Genomic DNA, 21,838 nt, shown 5'->3' on the forward strand with positions numbered 1-21,838 from the left:
TGATACATTCTATAACATGAACCTTGGCGACATTATGCTAAGTGAAATAAACCAGACACAAAATAACAAATATTGTTTGGTTCCAGTTACACGAAGTACCTTGAATGATCATATTCATAGAGACAGAAAGTAGAACAGTGGTTGCCAGAAGCTGGGGGAAGGGCAATGGGGAGGATGCAGAATTTCAGTTTGGGAGGATGAAGAAGGTCGGTGATGGTTGTACTTCATGTCACTAAATTGTACACTCAAAATGTTAAAAAAAAAGGCAAAACGAAACAAAAACAAATGTGGGGAAGGGTTATGGGGAGATAAAAAAAGATCAGAGGCCAGGTTAGGTGGGAAATGATCCACTTTCCCAAATACTCCCAATCACTAACAACATCATGGGCAGGACTGGAAAAAGATAGGTCCTGTATGGGGATGGGCAAAAGCAGGTTGACAGTTGTTCGAAAATAATACAGTAATTAATAAATAATACAAGAATAAACTGTGTTTCGCATACTCACAACTGTAAACTTACTTTTGCCCACCCCTGTATTCACAAACCTCACACATACACCACCACCATCTTGAATCTATAATCAAAACAAGAACAGCAAGCTGATGTTGATGAAAGTGTGAAGAGAGAACACACACATTCCTACGTACAGGTCACAAAAATGGCCACTCCACAGACCCTCTTACCTTGAGTGCCAGCTGAAACTCCAACAGTTTGGTGTAGCAGGCAGCTCGATTGCTGTACAATTTGGCATCTCGTGGGTTCCGTTTGATAGCTTCTGTGTAATGCTTCATGGCTTGGGGATAGTCCCCTGAATAAGGAAAAGAGAAACTTAAAAAAAAAATGTATAAAGCCACCTGCCCCCACCAGGGCATATTTACCCCGCAGTCAGCCGAGGCCCAGAAAGCATGTTTACACCACTCTCATCCAAAAGTGCCACCATCCAGGCTGTAGATACCTTTCTGGAAACACTCATTGCCTTTGTTCTTCTCCTCCAAAGCCAGGTCAGGGTTTATGTAGGCCAGCCGCTCTTGCTCCTTTAAGATTTTCTCTGCCTAAGAAAACATAATTCTTGGAATAGTCATTTAAATTCTTAGAAACATAAATATTGGGCTTAAAAAGCCAGATCAGAATTTTAATTTTCAAAGAGTACTGCTGGCAAGATTTGATTTTTAAGAATTTTATATCCTTATTTTCAAGGTTCACTGTGAAACAGAATGGTATTGACATACACTTGGTACAAACATATGCCCCATAGGAAAATGGTGCATGTGTTAATAGCACAAGTAATTTTCGACTAGTATTTTTGTGAATACAGTCTCCCTCCTACATAATTTATGACAACTGGCATAATACACAACACTCGGGGTATGTAAGAAAAATCTTAAGTTATACATCATTAAGTGATAGGGCAGCGTCATATAATACGACTAGAGACACTACTTAAAAAAATTAAGGTTCATTATTAAATGACAATAAATAAAGTAACAATAGATTAAGAGATAACAAAACAGCCCTTCTTCCCCACCCACCTGTTGGCATTTCTTGAGCACATCTGGTGTTCGGTGCTCTGCCAGAGACTTGTTGTAGAAATGGATGGCATCCTTGTATTTTTCTTCTTTGAAGTAGGAATTGCCAATTCGTGCGTAAGCTCTGGCAAAGACAAGAGGAAAAAGAACTTGCTAAGGGGAGAGCAGACACAAAGCCAGCCCCTGCAGAAAAAACACATCTACAACTAGAAACAAGGCCCACACCACTGCTCAGGCACTGTGCCCCTCCGACACCTTTTGTCTTGACTCCTGCGGCCTCCTTTCCAGCCTGCTATTGACAGATACTGGACGACAGACCACACATTCTGTGGCCAGCAACCCTTCTCCCCACGCATTTAAATTAAATCTTGGACATTCAAACCTCTGAACCACTCAAGTACTCCAGAAGGTCGAGCGTACCTGGCGATCTGTCGGTAGTCTTCCCGGTTTTCTCGCCCCACTTCAATGGCCTTCTCACAGAGCTCCCGGCATTTGCTGTAGTCGCCCTTTTCGAAGTACACGGCTGCCAGGCAGGATGGTTAAGAAGGAAGAGTCAGCCCTTGCCTCTCCCTGAGGTCCGCCTAACAACGCACTTGCCCCTCTTCCTGGGCCTCACCTGCTTGATTGGTCAGGTAAGTCATGTTGGTGGGGTCCAGGTCCTTGGCTCTGTCGTAGTGCTTCAAGGCTGTGTCAAAGTCTTTCTTCTTGTAGGCGTCATTTCCCAGCTCCTTTTCTTTCAGTGCCTAGATGAGGTACGAAAGAAGTAAGTGCCAAGCAAACCTGACCAAGACGGCAAAAAGAGCAAGAGCCTGTGACCTGCCACAGGCACTGAATGGCACCTGCTACAACCAGCTATCGGTTTTAAACAGTGAAGTACTAGCTGTTCAAATGAGAAGCTGAGTTTCATCTCTGCTTCCTCTGAAAGTCCCTTTTCCACCTACGCTCCTGGATCTTTGTCAGAAAACAGAGGGCCTCTTCAGGGAAGAGGAAAGCCCTTCAACTTGAATCGCCTTCAAAGAGGACAGCATAGTCTGTATCAGGTTTGACTGTGAGAGGCTGCACCAAGTCCAGTTTCTGCTGTGTGGCTGTCTCAGGTCTCAGTTGTCAACAAACAGCAGCAGATGGGGTGGTGAGAGGATTAGAAAGGGCTGTACTGGTGGCACGAGTCTTCAGTACAGCTCACTTACCACCCCCACTGTAGGGCCTTTTTTCCAGCTTTGAGACACCCCAAACAACCAATGCTTACCCAGTGGAAGATGCTAAATCTGGCAACAACCTGCTGTTCTCATTTACAAGAAGGGAAATAAAATCATTTAGGCACTTGCCTCCTACTCTGGAAGACATGCAGCTAAGTGGACAACCTTTAATTACACACTCCGTCCAACCAGAACAAAGAAGCAGAAGCCTAAGGATTGATATAGACAACATTCTTCTGGATCGTGGCAAGGACAACTTTACTGGTCTCACAACTTTACTGGTCTGCCCTGGTCAATATTCAAACCGGCAGAACCACAGTGGCTGTGGACTATGAAAGGGTAGCTAGCTCCCACGGCCATAAGTCTTTGAGATACACGATTCCTATGAAATCACTTGTACCACTTTAATAAATAATAAGCTTAGCACACACTAAACACTCAAAAATATACAGCCACCCAAGGTCTATAGATGTTCCCACCTGACATATCTATGTTGACTGGGTTGTTTACAATTGTATGATAGTAACGAGAGAAAAAATGAGACCTGCTTCTTGTTCTCTGGAAGATCCTCTTCCATTGGTTCTGGTTTGGTCTCCTTTTTGGGAGGAGGTGGTGGCGGAGGTGTAGCAACTTCTTCCTCATCATCCATACTGCCCAGATCAAATCCAAGGAGGACACTGAGAGTAGTCATAATCCGGGGATCTTGCAGTTTCCTAGTACAAAACAAAAAAGGAAAAGTAACAACCATTCTTCCCCACAAGTGATCTTTAAATTACCACTTACTGCGAAAGCTCAGACTACTGTATACAAAAGCTTCTCACCCATCAAAAGAGTGCTAGATTCTGTACTTATGAGTTACAACTGGGAAATATTCAACCCTTCAAAAATCCATCTAAAATGAGGTAACGGAGGTAGATTTATTTCTTGAGTCAGCAGATATAGAACAGAGTTATATGTATACTTCATCTGATTTCAGAAGTCAGAGGAGTTCAGAGAGACAGATACTAGTATAAGATTTAGAGATACCTCTTTACACCTTACATTCTTTTTCTTTCTTTTTAAAATATATCTTTATTGATTTCAGAGAGGAAGAGAAAGATGGAAACATCAATGATGAAAGAGAACCATTGATTGGCTGCCTCCTGCATGCCCCACATTGGGGATCGAGCCTGTTACCCAGGCATGTACCCTGACCAGGAATCGAACAGTGACCTCCTGGTTCACAGGTTGATGCTCATAGGTAGGTATTTTTCTTTAAAAATAAAAATAAATATTATTTTGATTTTTAGAGAGAGGAAGGGAGGAAGAGAGAAAGAAACATCCATGCGAGAGCGAGACATCTATTGACTGCCTCCTGCATATCCCCTGACCGGGAATCGAATTAGCAACCTTTCGGTGCATGGAACAACACCCAACCAACTGAACCACACCGGCCAGAGCCTGACATTCTTTTTAGCCTTGAGTTTCCACTTTGATATACCAAACAGCAGGGCTTATGTCTATGGAAAGGATATGGATGGTGTCAGGTCAGAATTGTAGGAGAGCAGTGAAGAGGCCTGTGAGGGTTAGAATGAACATTCCAGATCACGCTGCTTTATGCTCTGCAACCCTTTCTAGAAATACAAACAAATGAAAAACCAACAACTCCTACTGCTCTTTGGGAGAAAAAGCAAAGGCAGAAATCCTGCAGTTGGATGGAGGGAACCTCTCCCATAGGATCCTAGGAAGAACATCATGTTCACATCCACTTCCAGAGATAAACCGCTGCCTGAACTTACGTGCCCAGATCGGATGGCTTGTTTCGCAGTTGCTCTATCAGTGCCCGGTAGGTAGGATCATTGAGCAGCGCCCTTGTCCTGGGATCGCTCTCCAACTTCTGGTACAGATTGGGCATGTTGAAAGGGTTCATGAATTTCCTCTCTGTTCCAAACAAAGTGCATCGGTTCACTCAAGTTACTATGCCCCTATAGCTTACTGACACTTCAGGGGGGAAAAGCCTCAAAATTAATCCCACCTTAAAGATAATGATTGAAAAAGGGAAAACGACAATGTACATGGTGCTCACCTGCCAACCGGGCCTCCATATTCTGTAATCCCTCTTTGAGCTGAGGATTATTTGCTTCATGCTTTAAACCCTCCTCATAGGTTTGCTTGGCTTCTTCAAATCGGTTCAAGAACTCAAGAGCTGCTGCTTTTCGAGAATAGCCCTTAAATCAGCAAAGACAGACACAAAATTCAGTAATGGGCCACACAAAAACATTATGGTTAATGACGAACTGCATCTATGACAGTGGTCTCCTAAGATTATAATAAGGCTAAAAAATTCCTATCACCTAGTGACATTGTAGTCATTCTAAAGTGGTAGGGCAATGCTTTGCTATTTCTTAAGTAAACTGAGTGTAGCCTAAGTGTACAGAGTTTATAAAGTCTACAGTAGTGTATAGTAGGTCCTAGGCCTTCACATCCATTCACCCTCCTGCACTGACTCACCCAGAGCAACTTCCAGTCCTGCAGGCTCCATTTGTGGGAAATGCCCTGTACAGGTGCACCATTTTTTATCTTTTCCATTCTGTTACCGTTGCCTATAGTATTCAGTAAGGTAGGTTTGCAGCCCAGGAGTGCTAGACCATACAGCCTAGCTGTGCAGGTTCGACCGCCTAGGTTTGTGTAGGTGCGCTATGATGCTTGCACAACAATGAAATCATTTAATGACTTAGTTCTCGGAATGTATCCCTGTTAAGAGATGCATGACCAGCTTTAGTCTGTTTGGCTCAATGGATAGAGCATCTGCTTGTGGAACAAGGGCATATACCTCGGTTGCAGGCTTCTCCCCAGCCTGGGCCCTGGTCAGGGTCCGTGCAGGATGCAACCAATCGATGTGTTTCTCTCACATCGATATTTCTCTCTTCCCCTCTCTCTTCCACTCTCTGTAAAAATCAATGGAAAGATATCCTCGGTGAGGATTAAAAAAAAAAAAAAAAAAAGATGCATGACCAACCCAGTCGACATGGTTCAGTGGTTGAGCATCGACCTATGAACCAGGAGGTCACAGTTCAATTCTGTCGGGACACATGCCCAGGTTGTGAGCTAGATCCCCAGTGTTGGGCTTGTAGGAGGCACCGATCAATGATTCTCTCTCATCATTGATGTTTCTATCTCTCTCTCCTTCTTCCTCTCTGAAATCTATATATATAAAAAAGCACCACAAAAAAGCAAACAAACAAAAAAGAGATGCACGACTGTAAAGGATACTTAAGAAGTAATCCAGAAGGTGAACTCAAAAGAATCTATGAATCTATTTTACATTTCATGGAACAAAATGGGCATTCATGTGAAGGCAACAAACAAACAAAAACAAAAACCAGGAAGAGCAGGATATAATGCCATGATGGACACTTCAAGAATCCAGCCAACTATCAAAGAGGCACACCCTACCCACCCCAATTCATCTTTTCAAAAAAAATATATATCTTATTAATTTTTACAGAGAGAAAGGGAGAGGGATGGAGAGTTAGAAACATCAATGAGAGAGAAACATCGATCGGCTGCCTCCTGCACGCCCCCTGTTGGGGATCGAGCCTGCAATCAAAGTACATGCCCTTGACGGGAATCGAACCTGAAACCCTTCTTCAGTCCGAGGCCGATGCTCTATCCACTGAACCAAACCCATTAGGGCCCAATTCATCTTATAATCAAGTGTTGCCAGTTTCTTAGGCAGCATTTTCTTTCTCAGTAGTTCAAAAAAAATAAGACATGTCTTAACAATTGATAGTACCTCAGATGTGATGAAATATGCTATTACTCTGAGGAATATACTTTAAATGGGTAATAAAATACTATACTAGTCTATTGGGCTAGGCACTGAGCCAGGTCAGGAGGGCATGATACTTAAGAACTGCACACCAAAGGGCATTTCTGGGAAGCCCAAAGAACCCCCACTCAACCACAGCTTACCTTGCCCCAGTCAGGCTTTAAGTCAACAGTTTTGCAACCATCTTCGTAGGCCTTCTGGTAGTCGCCTTTCTTGGCGTAGGCTGCTGAGCGGTTGCTGTAGAGCACATGGTTGTGGGGATCTAACTTGATTGCTTCGGAATAGCACTGTAATGCATCGTTGATGTTGCCGGCACTCAGGGCCTTATTGCCCTTCTCTTTTAGCTCATTTACCTGAGGAGAAAAGGAGCCACAATACGTTTATTTAGTCCCAACTCTTAGGTGATGCTCATTCTTTGCTGCAGTTACAAACAAAGGGTTACTTTACAGATCAGAAGAGAGAAATCATAGATCAATTCATTTATACTTCCCAGCAAGGAAAAAATAACCAGGCAGAAGCCCGACACATTGCTCTCCACGAGCTCCCATGTGGATTAAGAACTCTGGCCACTCTTCTAAGTCTCTACTTGAAGCTGATGAAGCCACTCTAGAGCATACTCATGAGTTCCTGTCACGTAAAAATAAATTCAGTTGCATAGATTTCCAAAGAGTCCCAACGATAAACTAAGCACAGACCGGGTCACTCCGCACAGGAAGAGGCCATTAGGAAGGAAGTGGAGCGAGTAGGCGCTAAAGGCTTTAGGAGGCTTCTCCAGGAGCACTGAGATGCTCCCCATGATCAGAGAAAAATCTACACATTTCCATTTACAGTGTGGTAACCTATCACAACATGGTAGATCGATGCTTTGTTCTTTAATAGGTAAAGGCAGCCCCACCCCCCAATCAGGTTTTGGCATGCTTAAATATTAATATATTAAGAGGATAAAAACATGACTGGTGGTTGAATCCCCATCCTCTCGCACATTCAGAATGGAAGGAAAGGAGTACATTAAAGGTTTAAAAAAGTGAGTGGGCCTTGGCTTTCAGAGCAGGGGCCGAAGGAAAGGGGCTTCTTCTACAAGAAAGGGAGGGCCGCCCCTTAAAGGCAAACACATCCACTGAGCTAAAGCTATGTCCTTCGTTACTGCATCATTCTTTTTTTTTTACCTACCATCCACCCATGACCCAGTATACTGATGCAACGAAGAATTCTGTTAAGGGAAATGATTTTGGAACTGAGGCACACCAGTTGGGAACCTCCATCAGAAGGAACGTAGAGAGAACCTCAAAGTGAAAAAAGGCAGGAGGCCACCAAATTTAAGCAAACAAGGGATAAAAATCTTAGAACCCAGGATGGAGGCCAAAAGTTAAACCTCAACTCAACTAGTAACAAGAAGTAGCTAGGAGCAGCTTGATGGAGTTATTGCCTATTCTACACACCATCATTTTCCAAATGGAGTACTGTACTGTCAGTCAGCAAATAAAGTTTATAGGTCATGATCAGCACTTGAAAAGATCAAGTGGAACAGAAAATACCAGCATGTAGCCCACATAACATTAAGTAGTTTTGTTAAATGTATTAAATGGTTGTATGTATGTACTGGGTTAAATGTAAAGAGTATCACTAGAATTTATTGAAAGGTACTATATTTACTTAATACAATTTTGGACACTCAAATTTCCCTAAAATTGATATGTGAATCTCAAAGTTGAAAATGAAAACAAAAGGTGGAGAAGTCACATTTATTTTCAGGAATGGGTTTAAGATAATAAATTTTATTTAAAAACAAACAAACATTTTTATTGATTTCAGAGAGAAGGGAGAGAGAGAGAAACATCAATGATGAGAGAGAATTGATTGGCTGCCTCCTGCACACCCACACTGGGTATAGAGCCTGCAACCGGGTATGTGCCCTGACCGGGAATGGAAGAACCCTGACCTGGTTCTTAGGTCCTCGCTCACCCACTGAGTCAAGCCGTTGAACTAAGCCAGACAACAGATTCTAACAACACCTGGAACTAAAATGCCAGGTCAAGCTCTGGCTGGGTAGCTCAGTTGGTTAGAGCATCATCCCAATATGCCAAGGTTGTGGGTTTGATCCCTGGTCAGGGCACATACCAATAAAAAAGAACATACTGCCCTAGCCGGTTTGGCTCAGTGGATAGAGCGTCGCCCTGAGAACTGAAAGGTACCAGGTTCCATTCTGGCCAAGGGCACATGCCCGGGTTGTGGGTTTGATCCCCAGTGGGGGACTTGCAGGAGGCAGCCAATCCATGATTCTCTCTCATCATGGATGTTTCTATCTCTCTCTCTCCCTCTTCTTTCCTCTCTGAAATCAATAAAAACATATTAAAAAAAAAAAACTAAACAAACAAACAAAAAAAAGGCCAGGTCATTTGCACAATTGCCAGGGTAAATTTGTAATCCCACATTTAGCCAGACATTCATTTACAATCTACCTGTACACAGACTTCTGTGAATGGCAGTGTGATTTTATTCCCCCCCCCCCCCCCCAATTCATTTTACTTTGGTAAACGCAGGGTAACGAAAACTTTTTAAAATTTAACAGAATGATGTGTTTCTCATTCCGGAAACCGCTGGTCTATACCACAGCCTACTTATTCCCAGACAGAATCTAATCACCACCAGGGAGAACAAAGTTAAACGTCTCCATTCCGCTTTAATTTAGCAAAGAGACTCGAGATGTGACCAAAGGAACAATGGCTATCCTGCAGCAAAAGGTTCAGCTCTGTCGATCGCACCAAAAATCAGAGCCATGTCCCCCTCCAGATCCATCACTGCAGCTCAACGACAGCTTCCGACGGAACGTAACCTCTGTGGGCTTTTCACAACCTTCAAGCCACTGGGGATACAACGAAGACACTGGACGCACCCAGCTCCAGCCCGCCCCCCGCCCCCCAAATGCTGAGCAGAGAGGCCAAGGACTGACTTGGTGCTGCTCATCCACAGAACCTAAATTTTCACAGCGACGCCCTCCTCCCCGTGTAATTAGAAACCGACCTTTCAGAGTTGTCTGTCCTCGGTTACTCTAGAATCACACACACAAGGAAAAAAAAAAAAAGGCGAGGAGGGGGAGGGCCGCACATGTGTGTGTGAAACCCTGGCGGGGACGCATTCGCTCCAAGGACTTTTGCGGCTCCCTCCCCTTCCCTGCATCGGGCGGAGAAGTCGGCCTGCTGCTCGTCATACCTTCACTCCGCACTCTTCCACCCCGGGTTCCAGACACAGAAAAGCGGCCTATTTCCCCCAAATGGCCACTGAGCCCCTCAGCTCCTTCCAGCGTGTCCGTCCCCGCTGCCTGCATGCCTCCAAGTTAACTGTGGCCAAGTCCTGGGGGGCCCCGTGGTCGGCATTCTCTCGTCCATCCCCCAGAAGCCGAGTTCCCCGATGTGGACCCGACCCCTCGCGCCTCCTCCGAGCCCCCGAGCCCACCTCCATCCCTCCCGGCGCCCGGGCTCTACCCTCCCACCCCCCGCTTAGCCCAGGGCCACTTCCCGGGAGGCCTCCGGGACCCGGCCGCAGGCCCCTCTCGCCATGGTGGGCCGGACTCACGCCGACCTGTCGTCTACCCTAGGCTCTGCTCGCCGAGTCGGGAGGCGAACGACACCGAGTGGACCCGGCGCTCCCCGCGGCCCGGCCTCGCTCCACCGCTCACCGCCCGCCGGCCGCGGCCCTCACGCCCTCGCCTTTCTCGCTGCTCCGCTGGCCCAGCCCTCCGCCCCGATCGGATGCCCGCCCGGCCTGTCCACCCGCGCGGCCTGGCCTGGGCCGGTCCCGGAGCGGTCCTTGGGCCTCAGCCTGCCCCTCCTTCTTCACCTGCTCCATAGCCCAGTCCGGAACCCGGTAGAATCGACTCCGTCGGCTCCGCGTTCCCAACCGCACGCGCCGCCTTCTGGAACCTACTAGAAGCTGCCGGGACCCCCGGATCCCGCCCCTTCCTCGTCTGCTCACTGGTCACGCTCCTCTAAGGGCTTTCTATGCTTCTTTACTATTGGCTTAAAGCCTAGCCCATCACCTCCGCTTCTCTTTCATTGGACAGCAGGGAGTAATCCCCTTGGCCCTGCCTCCAAGACGCCTCGGGATTGGGCGCTCCCAAATAGGCCCCGCCCACCATAGACTGCCCGATTGGAAGGCGGGTCAGAAATCTGCGACAGCGATTGGTTACTTGCTCCGCTAATCGTGGCCGCGCTGGCCGCACCCATTGGTCCTGTTCTTTCTGGAAATTTCCACATTTCCCATTGGGCTGACAGACTTCATGACAGAAACGCCTTCAGAAGGAAAAAAAAAATTCAATTGGGCGGAGAGTTGCCAGCACTTTGCGCTGATAGGTTCTCACCGCTGCCCTTCTAAGGAGCCTGTAGCGACAGCCCTCCTTTGCCGCGGTGGCTCCGGCAGCCGGAGGGCCGTGGGGGACGCCGGGGTTCCGGGCCGCTTCCCGCCTCCGGCTGCTGCGGTCCGGCCGTTGACTCGCGCCTCCCCCGCGCAGAGAGCCCCAGTCTCTCGCCCGTGCTTCGGGCTCTCGGGGGTCCCAGTGGTGAGGGTGACCGTCAGGGGCGGCCCCTACCCGGAGCCCAGCTGTTCGGGTCTGAATGTTCAAAAAGACAGCGCGGCGGGAAAGGCTGGGCCGGGGGAGGACAGACCCGGGCTCTCACGCCGGTGGGGCCGGTGGCGGCCGAGTCCCCTCCGTGGAGACCCTCCGAACCTCGGGGGTAAAGGGTCGGTCATCTAGGGCCAGGGCTTCCTGTGCAGCGTGTCGCACTGACTGGAAGGAGCCACCCCCCCTCCATGGTTTGTACGTAAAGGGGCGAAGGAAACAGACCGCAGCGTGGAGCTTGACCACCTCCTGGCGGGGGCGGCCCGGGAGCGCCCTAAGCCGCAGCCCACGTGCCAGAGGCAGAGCGGGCACCGAGGGAGGCGACAGGAAGGGCTCGGAGCGGGAAGGATGGGCCTGCGGACTCTCACTGTTGCTTTTGCACCTGGGCCTGTGCGGAGTCCATGGAACAGAAGAGCCTCTGCGGCCTGGAGAGGGGCCCGGGGTCCGGCTGGATCGCCGTTCCCTTTGGCGAATGCCATTCCTTCCCAGGGTGGCACGTGTCCTCTGTGCCAACAGCCTGACCGCCCGGCCGGCTTGACATTGCGGCCAAAGTCACCGCAGATTCACGTGGCTGCCACCTCCCTCCCTCGCTGAACTCTGGGCTTCAGATCGGGCTCAGGGCCGTCTAACTGGGCAGGCCTGCGTTTCCCACCCTTTTTCCTGTTCAGCACAGACCTCCAACCACACGGACCCCTCCTTCCCCGAACTAGGTGGGCTCCTGGGCGCTGGGCCCGCCTCCGAGCTGCTCCCTCTGCCGGTTCCCCGGCCACCAGCTCTGCCGGGTTTACCTCGAGTTTCTCTGGCTGAGATGGGCCGTCAAGGTTCCATGGCAACTGGCCCCAAACAAACACACTGATTTCTGTCCACCTGTTCCCGGCTTTCTCAGCACCCTGGGCCACCCACGTGTCCCCGTCACAGACCGGTGCCTGGGAGGTAGCACCACAGTCTGTGAGGTCCAGAAGGGCCTTGGGTTTGTTTTCCTTTATCCTGGGTCCCAGCTGCATTGCAGTGTCCGGCACAGTGGCATTCATCAATCCATCAAACATCGAATGCCCTGTTATGTGTCAGGTGTAATTGTGGGCACTGGGGGAAAGGCAGTGAACAAAACGGACAGAAATCCGTTTTCGTGGTGTTTGTTAGTGAAGGAGACAAACCTAAAAGTGTATGTAGGGTACCTGCACAGGCGCAGTAGAGAAACATGTCGGGGACAGGAGGCCAGGAGCGCTGGGTGAGGGGCCAGGGCAAACCTCGGTGAGAAGCTAACATTTGAGAAAAGACACAGGGAAGTGAGATGATGAGAAGTCTGGGGAAGAACTTTGCAGTCAGAGGGAACAGCCGGGCAGAGGTCCTGGGGTAGCAGCTGCCTTGGGGTGGCCAGAATGGAGGCAGCAGGGAAGAGGCAGGCGGAGTCAGGTCCTGCAGGTGGGAGGCCGTTGTGTTCACGGTGGGACATGCTGGCAGATTCTGAGCAGAAGAGGAACACGATCCATTTCCTTTCATCAGCTCCCTGTAGCTGCTGTGCAGATGAAGAGGGCAAGGGGGAGGCTGGGAGAGCTGTGGTGGCGGCCGGGCCAGGGTGGGAGCAAAGCAGGGCTGAGAATTGTATTCAGATGCACTTTGCCGAGCCACCAGGGCCTAGTGATGCATTGGAGGCGGAACATGAAGGAAGGAGGAGACAAGGATGGCTCTAAGCCTTTGGCCTGCTAGAGTCTAAGGCTTTTGGCCTCTCTCATTCTTCTGCTAAATTTGCCAACAAGACCTTTCCTTTCTTCTTGGCACCTTCTTCAGACCACACTCCTGCTAATCCCACTGCTGTTCCTTAGACCAGCCCTTCCTCTGTCTCTGGTGGCCTTTCCAAGCCTTCCATCATCTCCCCCACAGCCTGTCTCCAGGCTTCTGTCCTGTTCCTCTGTGTGACCTGGACACGTGTTTTTATATAGTCCTACTACGTGTGGCGCTCTGCGTGCAGGGGCTCAGCAGTAAAAAAGGCAGCCCACAGGCGCAACTTCTGCTTACATGGCTCTTGTCTTCGAATGGGAGAGTCAGATGATACTTAAACTCATCAGCTGTGTGACTTTAAGCAACCTACTTGACCTCTCTGTGTTTCAGTTTCTTCCATTTTAAAACGGGGATGAGAAAGTTTCAATGTCAGATTAGTTGTGAGGATGAAATGATCTGATATTTGTAATGCAAGAGGGACAGTGCCTGATGACAGGGTAAGCACTATCTGCACTCGTTACAGAAAAATAAATGCACAGCCCGGCCGGTGTGGCTCGGTGGTTGAGCATCCACATATGAGCCAGGAGGTCACGGTTCAGTTTCTGATTGGGGCACATGCCCTGGTGTCAGGCTCGATCCCCAGTAGGGGGCATGTAGGAGGCAGCCAATCAATGATGCTCTCTCATCATTGATGTTTCTATCTCCCTCTCTCCTTCCTCTCTGAAATCAATAAATATACATATATATATATATATATATATATATATATATATTTAAAAATAAATGCACAGATGAAGATAATTCTAGACTTATAAGGAAAGCAAATGGTAAGGGACAGAGAATAACCAGGGAGGCAGGAAAGGAAGGGGCCCTTAAAGGTGGGTGCATAGTGAAGGCCCCTGAGACCTGGGGGGGGGTGGAGAAGCCAGCCAGGGACGAGGTGCCAGGAAAGGTAACGGAGGATGCAGGGCTGAACAAGTGTGGAATTTTCAAGGGACCCAAAGATGGCTTTCCTATGCTCTATGACCTTGTCCGTAAAGAGATGATGAGGTGCCAGTGACTTCCCAACGTTGCTACGAGGATTAAACGAAATAACCCAAACTCAAGTCCTGTCAGACCTGACACTTATAAAAATGTGAGAGCCTTCTTTCAGAAAAGAAAAATGCAAATTAAAACACGAGGTATGGCGCTGCAGAAGGGAGACCCTAAAGCTTAAGCTGAATCGGTGTCATGGTAAAGCCACGTCTGAACAGTGAGAAATGTTCACTCCCATCACTCCCACCGACTGGGCTTCTCCAGGTTGCTGGCGAACTCGGAGCCCCTGGGTGGGCAGGGGGCAGGGTCCCCTTCCCCGGCTCCCTGGACACCAGCAGCAGCTCCACAGAAGGCGTCCTGGGCGTCACGGTTCAAGTGATTCATGCTGCTATTCCAGTGCCGCCGCTCTCAGGGCCGGGAGCAAGGCGGCGAGGGCAGTATTTGTCCACGCAGGCATCCTGGGCGCCCTGAGCGAAGGACAGACCGCAGGGCTCCATGCGTGCGGCCAAGTTCTCTGCAGAGCAAACTTCCCGTTGTAAAGTTCTCCCAAGATCAGGAAAAATAAAACATCTGGACCTCAGGGAGCCGAGCGTGGGTTAAGGCGTGGAGATGAGAGGGGGCTTGCGGCTCTGACTTCTGGGGTCTGCAGCACATGGAATTTTTGTCTTTACAAGAACTTTCACTGTTGGAGTGGGAATTTGAGGGCAAAGTTCCCTTCCGATTCTGAGAAATTCCTAAAGAATATCTCATTTCCCATTTAACTGAATGATTCTAACTTCCAGCTCTCCCGCTAAGATAGCATGGGAGCCCTGACTAGCAGGGAAAACATGTGGGAAATGAAGTGCCATAGAGTTCTGCTCAATTCGGCGAACTTCTATGGAGAGCCAGGCACCGTGCCAGATGCTTCAAGGAATAAAACGGTGGTAATTATTATCCAATAAATTATTCAGAGAGCCCCAGAGCCCAGCCTGGGACCTCGCCATCCACCCTGCCTCCCGGAGTGACCTCAGGCAGCCTCGTGGCTATAAATACCGTCTCGATGACTCCCACACTTCCATCTTCCGCTCAGATCTTGCACCCAAGTTCCAGGCTGTCCCCCCAGATGCCTCCTCGCTGCCTCCCTGGGAAGGCCAATGGACTTCCCAATGTGTCCAAATTGGAGCTCCTGATATTCTCCCCCAAGTTGCTCCTCCCTTGACTCCCCTCTCATCAGTGGCCTCACCATTCTTGGACGTGTTCAGACTGGAAACTTTGGAGGCATCCTTGACTCGTCTGTCACAGCCACGTTCAGCTCATCAGCAAATACTGCCAGCTGGATACAGACCCCTTCACAGCTCCCCAGCCATCTCCTAGCTGTGACTGGGAACGGGAGGGAGAGGAGTGTTAGCTCCCTGAGTTGGGGGGGCGGGGTCAGAGTCCAAGGGAATCCCCAGCCTGGCTCTCAGGCCTACCCTGAGAGAGGCGAGTTGGGATGGAGGATGAGAGGAGAGCTGCTGTATGCAGGTGACCACCGAGTTGAGTGCAGTGAGGACACTGACGACAACCATGATATACAGTGGACCAGTGCTCCTGCCAAGGTTAACGGCATCACACACTCTTCCCCTAGTTTGGGACCCCCTGGACAGAGAAGGGGCCCCAGTCATAACTGAGATAAAATATCCTGACTGCTGGGTAGGATGGGGGCTTGGGGTCAGAATGAGTGGGTCCCAAGGCAGTGGTTCTCAACCAGGGGTGATTTTGCCCACAGGGGACACTTTGCAATGCCCAGAGACTTTTTTTTTGTCATAACTTGGAGGGTGGATGGGCTACCGAGGCCAGGGATGCTGCTGAACAGCCTGGAATGCGCCGGACGGCTCCCCAAATTATTTGGCTCCAACTGTAAACAACTCAGGTTGGGAAATGTTAAATGCATTTCTTGCACACCTGAGCTTGGTTGAGGCTTGAGACTGAAACCTGCTACATGACAAGCAGGTTTAAACTGACCGCAGTGCAGCCCGGTTCAGTGGTTGAGCGTTGACCTATGAACCAGGAGGTCATGGTTTGATTCCCGGTCAGGGCACATACCAGGTTGTGGGCTCCATCCCCAGTGTGGGGTGGTGCAGGAGGCAGCCAGTTGATGATTCTCTCTCATCATGGATGTTTCTATCTCTCTCTCCCTCTCCCTTCCTCTCTGAAATTATATATATATATAACCACAGTGCATAAGATGACACCCAATACCAGGAGAAGGCTGTCGGGGGCACTGCAGGAGATGAAAGATGGTGCAAATTCGGTGACACCCCACCCACTGAAAGGTGTGTGTGGTGGGGAGTTTGTCCCCTCCCCTTGAATTTGGTGGGCCCTGGGACTATGCTGACTGACCAATAGAATACAGGGGTAGTGTTACTGTGCCCGTTTCCAAGCCTTATAACACTGGCAGCGTACACTTCCCATCTTTTGAGACACTCACTCTTGGAGCCCTGTGTTGCCATGTAAGAAGTCTGATGTCCTGAGGTAGCCATGGTTCAAGGAAGCCCAAGCTGCCACGTGGACAGCCCAGCTGTTCACCAGCCCAGCCCAGGTGTGTGAGGGAAGCTGTCTTGGACCCTCCAGCCCCACCCAGTCACTACTGAGCCACCGGAGCTGAGGCCGTATGGAGCGGAAGAATCTAGCAGCTCTTAGCTGAGCCTTTTCCTGCTCTTTGGACTCATTCTCTGGGCAGCTCTCAGCGCCGCCTGAACTGACTTGCACTTGTTCACTTGTTGACCAGGTGTCTCCCACGTTAGACTCTGGGCAGGGCCTACGATCTGTTCACCGCCATGTGCAGTCCATCTGCCCTGTTCGGTCTGTGACTTTAATTAGAGGGTGTGAGTGGTAGGCTGCCTGCAATGATGGCTGTAGTAATTCCTCCTGCCCCTCCATGCCCACCCTTTGCAATGGGACTGGCTGCTCCTCCCATTAAGAGGTTGAGTCTATCTCTCTCTCCAGTCCCTCAAGTATAGGCTGGCCTTGCAACCTGCATTGACCAACAGGATGTGATGGCGGTAATATAGTGTGACCTTAGAGCAGCGGTTCTCAACCTGTGGGTCGTGATCCCTTTGGCGGTCGAACGACCCTTTCACAGGGGTCGCCTAAGACCATCCTGCATATCAGATATTTACATGACGATTCATAACAGTAGCAACATGACAGTTATGAAGTAGCAACGAAAATAATTTTATGGTTGGGTCACAACATGAGGAACTGTATTTAAAGGGCCAGAAGGTTGAGAACCACTGCCTTAGAGTTAGGCCTCAAGGGCATTGCAGCCTCTGGTGTCACCCTCTTGGAGCAGGGCCATGGAGACCATGATGCCATGGAGATGCCCAGTCTAGCCCACTGGAGGGTAAGAGACCACATAGAGCAGGCCTGAGGGGCCTTGCTGACAACCAGCATCAGCTGCCAGTCAGTGAGTGAGGCCATCCTGGGCCCCCAGTCCCAGCTGGGTGGTCAGATGACGGCAATCCTGGGAGTGATGCAGGCAAGACCAGCAGATGAACCTTCCAGCTTAGCCCAGCCCAACTGCTGACTCAGCATCCTGGTTGGTACTTTAAGCCAGTGACTTTTCAGTTTAATACACAGCAATGGGTAACTTAAACAATATAAAAGGACCCACGTTCAGCCCTGGCCAGTGTTCTCAGTGGTTAGAGTGTCGATCCGTGCACTGGAAGGGTCTCGGGTTCGATTCCCGGTCAAGGGCATGTCCTGGGTTGCAGGTTCAGCCAGGGGCTCTGGTGGGGCACCTGTGGGAGGCAACCAATCAATGTGTCTCTCTCACATGATGTTTCTCTCTCTCCCCCAGCCCTCTTCCACTCTCTCTAAAAATCAATGGGAAAAATATTCTCGGATGAGAATTAACAAAAATAAAAAAAATAATAAAAGGACCCAAGTTCATAAACAGCATTAAGAGAACTGATTTACCATATTTATAAGTTTAATCTATTAGGGGATAAGAATTGTTTAACTGATTAGAAAAAAATAGGCTTAGCTTGGGAGGGCACCCTCAGTCCTCCACCCACTCTATTTGTAAAGGAAAAAAAGAACAAAAAAGAAAAAAATGTTTGTTAGATGTGTCTCTTCTGTTAAGATTTAAAAAAATATATATTTTTATTGATTTCAGAGAGGGAGGAAGAGGGAGAGAGAGATAGAAACATCAATGATGAGAGAGAATCATTGATTGGCTGCCTCCTGCATACCCTCTACTGGGGATCAAGCTCACAACCCAGGCATGTGCCCTTGAGCAGAATTGAACCCAAGACCCTTCAGTCCGCAGGACGATGCTCTATCCACTGAGCCAAACCGGCTAGGGCTCTTCTGTTAAGATTTTGAGGTGTTTGAGAGGAATAGCTATTTCAACTCTGTACAATGTAGTTTAAATCTATTAGGGAATTTAATTACCTAAGTTTGTAATTGGCATTCATTTTTAGAATTTAATCTATTGAACCTATGAGTTAATTAAAAATTTATCAAAGAATAAATGGAAGTAGTTGTTCTTATTTTTAAACAAACATTAGTAGATTTATAAATAGAAGACTAGATTTGCAAGTTGTATTTGCATGTGTAAGAAAAACTAGTTCTTTTCTTAATTTATAAGTTTAATAAACAGTAGTAATTTAAACAGGAGCAACAGTAAGTAGCTTTTCTCTGCACAAAAGCCCCTCCCTCTCCAATATTAAAATTCCTCAACTGCCAATGCCTGGTGCTACATTCCCACTGGAAGATTTGGCGTTCCACACACTTCCACGCCTGTGTTTCTGTGGGTCCCTCAGCCTGAAATAACACCCACCCTCCACACCAGTGGTTCTCAACCTTCCTAATGCTGCGACCCTTTAATACAGTTCCTCATGTTGTGGTGACCCCCAATTTCATTGTTACAAATTGAACATAATTAAAGCATAGTGATTAATCACAAAAACAGTATGTAATTATATATGTTTCCCAAAGGGGTCGCGACCCACAGGTTGAGAACCGCTGCTCCACACACACCTTTGGTACCCGGCAAAATTTTACCTTTTCCATAAGGTCCAGCTGAAACTCTCTGAGGCGAGGTCCAGTGGGAATCATGCTTCCGTCCACATCCACGCAGGTGTGTGGCCAGGCCTCTCAACTGAAATCACAAACCAAGTCCTGATCCATGGCTTGCTTTTTATTTTTATTTTTTTTATTTATTTTTTTTTTTAAAAATATATTCCATTGATTTTTTACAGAGAGGAAGGGAGAGAGATAGAGAGTCAGAAACATCGATGAGAGAGAAACATCGATCAGCTGCCTCCTGCACATCTCCTACTGGGGATGTGCCCGCAACCCAGGTACATGCCCTTGACCGGAATCGAACCTGGGACCCTTCAGTCCGCAGGCCGACGCTCAATCCACTGAGCCAAACCGGTTTCGGCATGGCTTGCTTTTTAATTTTATTTAATTTTCTGTTGTCGTTAATCTTCACCCGAGGATATTTTTTCCATTGATTTTTTAGAGAGTGGAAGGGAGAGGGAGAGACACAGAGAGAGAAACATTGATGTGCGAGAGATATATATTAATTGGTTGCCTCTGCACGTGCTCTGGGACCAGGGCCGAGGATGGAGCCTGCAACCGATGCATGTGCCCTTCACTGGAATTGAACCTGGGACCCTTCAGTCCTTAGGCCAATACTCTATCCACTGAGCCAAACTGGCTAGGGCTATTTTATTTAATTTTTAAAATTGATTTTAGAGAGAGAGGAGAAGGGAGAGAGACATTGATATGTTGTTCCACTTATTCATTGGTTGATTCTCGATGTGCCCTGAGCAGAGTTCAAACCCATAACCGTGGCATATCGGGATGACTGCAAAGAGAAATGAAGGTTGCAGGTGGAACTCGGCAGACTTTCAGTAGGAAGATTGTCATGGGTTATCCCGGTGGGCCCCAGGTAATCACACACATCCTTGAAAATGAACCAGGTAAGCAAAAGCCAGGCAGAGGGAAAGGCCGCCCTGGGGGAATGGCCAGAGGTGCACCACCGCCTGACCGGCCAACAATGTGGGTGGTCTCTGGAAGCTGGGAAAGGCAACTTCCCAGGAAGGAACACAGCCCTGCTGACACCTTCAGCCCAGGGAGACCCCCGTCAGACTTCTATCCTACAGAGTTTTAAGATCAGGTTGCGTTGTTTAAGCTACTCAATGTGCAATAATTAGTTACGGCAGCAACAGAAAACTAATACACAGGGTCACCCACATCATTTACCGAATCAGTGACATCTGTGCAATCGCTTTCCAGACCACAGATGGGAACCAAAAAACCCTGGACGGAAGCCCGGGCTCAACCCTCGCAGGCTGTGGGGACCCGGGCCGGTCTCGGCTGCCTGTCTGTGCCAGGGGGCAGAGCTGCCTCCCGGGCGGTGGGAGCACATGACGGGTGAGTGGAGGGGGAGCGAGTGGTCAGCGCGCTAGTGCCTTACACGGCTGCTGTACCGGGTGCAGGTGGCGAGGCCCTTCCTGCACTGCTGAGTTCTGAGAGAAGCGGCAAGCGGAGAGGTGACCTTGGGCACGGAGGCCCGAGTACCACATCCTGAACTCATCTCACTGGCCTTTCTGGGAGAGGACTCAGGCCTTGCTGGTGGTCCTGGAATGTTGCAGGCCCTTGGACCTTCCTTCCTGGCCCCTGACTTTTTTTTTTTAAATTAATTAATTTAAATCCTCACCTGAGGATATTTTTCCACTGATTTTTAGAGAGAGTGGAAGAGCAAGGGAAAGACAGAGAGAAATATCGATGTGAGAGAAACACATCGATTGGTTGCCTCCTGCATGCGCCCTGATGGGAATCAAACCCGGGACTCTTCCGTCTGCAGGCTGACTCTCTGTCCACTGAGCCACGCAGGCCCCTGACTTTTGACCTCCCCTCTCTGCCCTCACTCCCAAGGCCAATCACTGCCCTCCTCCCGCCAGCATGTGTCCCTGACCCAGCCCTGTCCAGTGTCATTGCCACACTCAGCAGGAGGCCTAAGCACCGGGGCAGGTCTGCAACTAGCCAGACCTGAATGCTGTGTTTGTAAGTTATACCCCCAGAAGTTGCAAGAGGCCAGTGTACCCCAGGGGGGCAAAGCTGGAACTGGTTGTAAAAATATTCATGATTATATTTACCAAATAGTATTAGTATAGAAAGACATAAAAGTATGTTAAAAATCCATCTTTATAGTCTTTGTAAAATACTCGAAAAAATATATATTTAAAAAATCACCCCAATTCTTCCCCGGAAAACTTCCCTTGGCCCTCACGTTTCCGACCTTCAAATCCCACTCTGTGCCCCTGCCTCCGGGGCTGCTCTAGATTCCGTCCGGGCCGCTCATCTGCCCGCCCCGGGGCGGAGAGGAGGCGGCACGTCTGCACGGGGAAAGTCGCCGAACCGGAACCGGTACCTGTTCGCGTCACTTGTCACCTCCCCAAGGGCAGCCCGACCCGGCCTCCCGAAGACTGGGTGCGGGATGGGGTGCGGGGCGGGACCCAGGTAACCCGCGGGGAGACCAGCCGGGGCCCTTGGCAGCAAAACGTTCCGCATGGCGGGGCCATGCCCAGCTCTCGGAGTTCGGGCAGAGTTGGGTCGGAGCCGCGTGGAGGGCCGAGGGCGGGAGTCTCCGCCGAGCCAACCCCGAGGGAGGGGCGGGCGGCCGCGCGACCGCCCAGACTCAGAGCCTAACTGAGGGCGGGGCGCCTGGAGGGGGCGGGGCGCCTGGAGGGGGCGGGGCTCCTGGAGGGGGCGGGGCCCTGGCGGGCCCGTTCGTGTGCACACGAGGGTTTTGCCTGCTTTTGCGTCGGGACTACTAGTTCCACGATGCTTAGCGATGAATGAGCTGACTACAGGACCCTTGATCTGCGAACAGAAAACAGGTTGGCTGGCTCCTGCAGGGCACCCACGGGGCATCAATCCCAAACCCAAGTATAGTGC

At 49.4% G+C, this 21,838-nt stretch overlaps 1 protein-coding gene and 1 long non-coding RNA gene across 4 annotated transcripts in view; both read right to left on the minus strand.

Annotated features, from left to right (window-relative positions):
• The window catches only part of STIP1 (stress induced phosphoprotein 1), a 14,390-nt gene extending 3,868 nt beyond the window's left edge, over positions 1–10,522 (minus strand). The window contains exons 1-12 of one of the 3 annotated variants that reach the window (XR_002827157.1): positions 10,372–10,406; positions 6,678–6,887; positions 4,789–4,930; positions 4,502–4,643; positions 3,268–3,436; positions 2,144–2,270; positions 1,948–2,050; positions 1,531–1,651; positions 957–1,053; positions 685–809; positions 514–575; positions 100–468 (exon numbers count right to left, since the gene is read on the minus strand). Coding sequence is in view for 2 of the 3 variants with exons in the window: in XM_023747356.1 (XP_023603124.1) it covers positions 521–575; positions 685–809; positions 957–1,053; positions 1,531–1,651; positions 1,948–2,050; positions 2,144–2,270; positions 3,268–3,436; positions 4,502–4,643; positions 4,789–4,930; positions 6,678–6,887; positions 10,372–10,380 (1,300 nt within the window). In the remaining variant the exon portion in view is untranslated. Of the gene's footprint in view, positions 1–99; positions 469–513; positions 576–684; positions 810–956; positions 1,054–1,530; positions 1,652–1,947; positions 2,051–2,143; positions 2,271–3,267; positions 3,437–4,501; positions 4,644–4,788; positions 4,931–6,677; positions 6,888–10,371 lie in introns of all 3 variants that reach the window. The other 2 variants (XM_023747356.1, XM_006106556.3) reach the window with 2 other exon arrangements.
• A 3,138-nt stretch (positions 10,523–13,660) lies between these two features.
• LOC106695095 lies at positions 13,661–21,527 on the minus strand. Its single transcript, XR_002827163.1, has 3 exons — positions 21,312–21,527; positions 18,932–19,028; positions 13,661–15,262 (listed from the first exon to the last, which is right to left on the minus strand). It is a non-coding gene; the product is annotated as an uncharacterized LOC106695095 (long non-coding RNA).
• Positions 21,528–21,838: the final 311 nt, after the last annotated feature.

This window comes from Myotis lucifugus, unplaced genomic scaffold, assembly GCF_000147115.1.
Source record: "Myotis lucifugus unplaced genomic scaffold, Myoluc2.0 scaffold_845, whole genome shotgun sequence".
NCBI lineage: Eukaryota > Metazoa > Chordata > Mammalia > Chiroptera > Vespertilionidae > Myotis > Myotis lucifugus.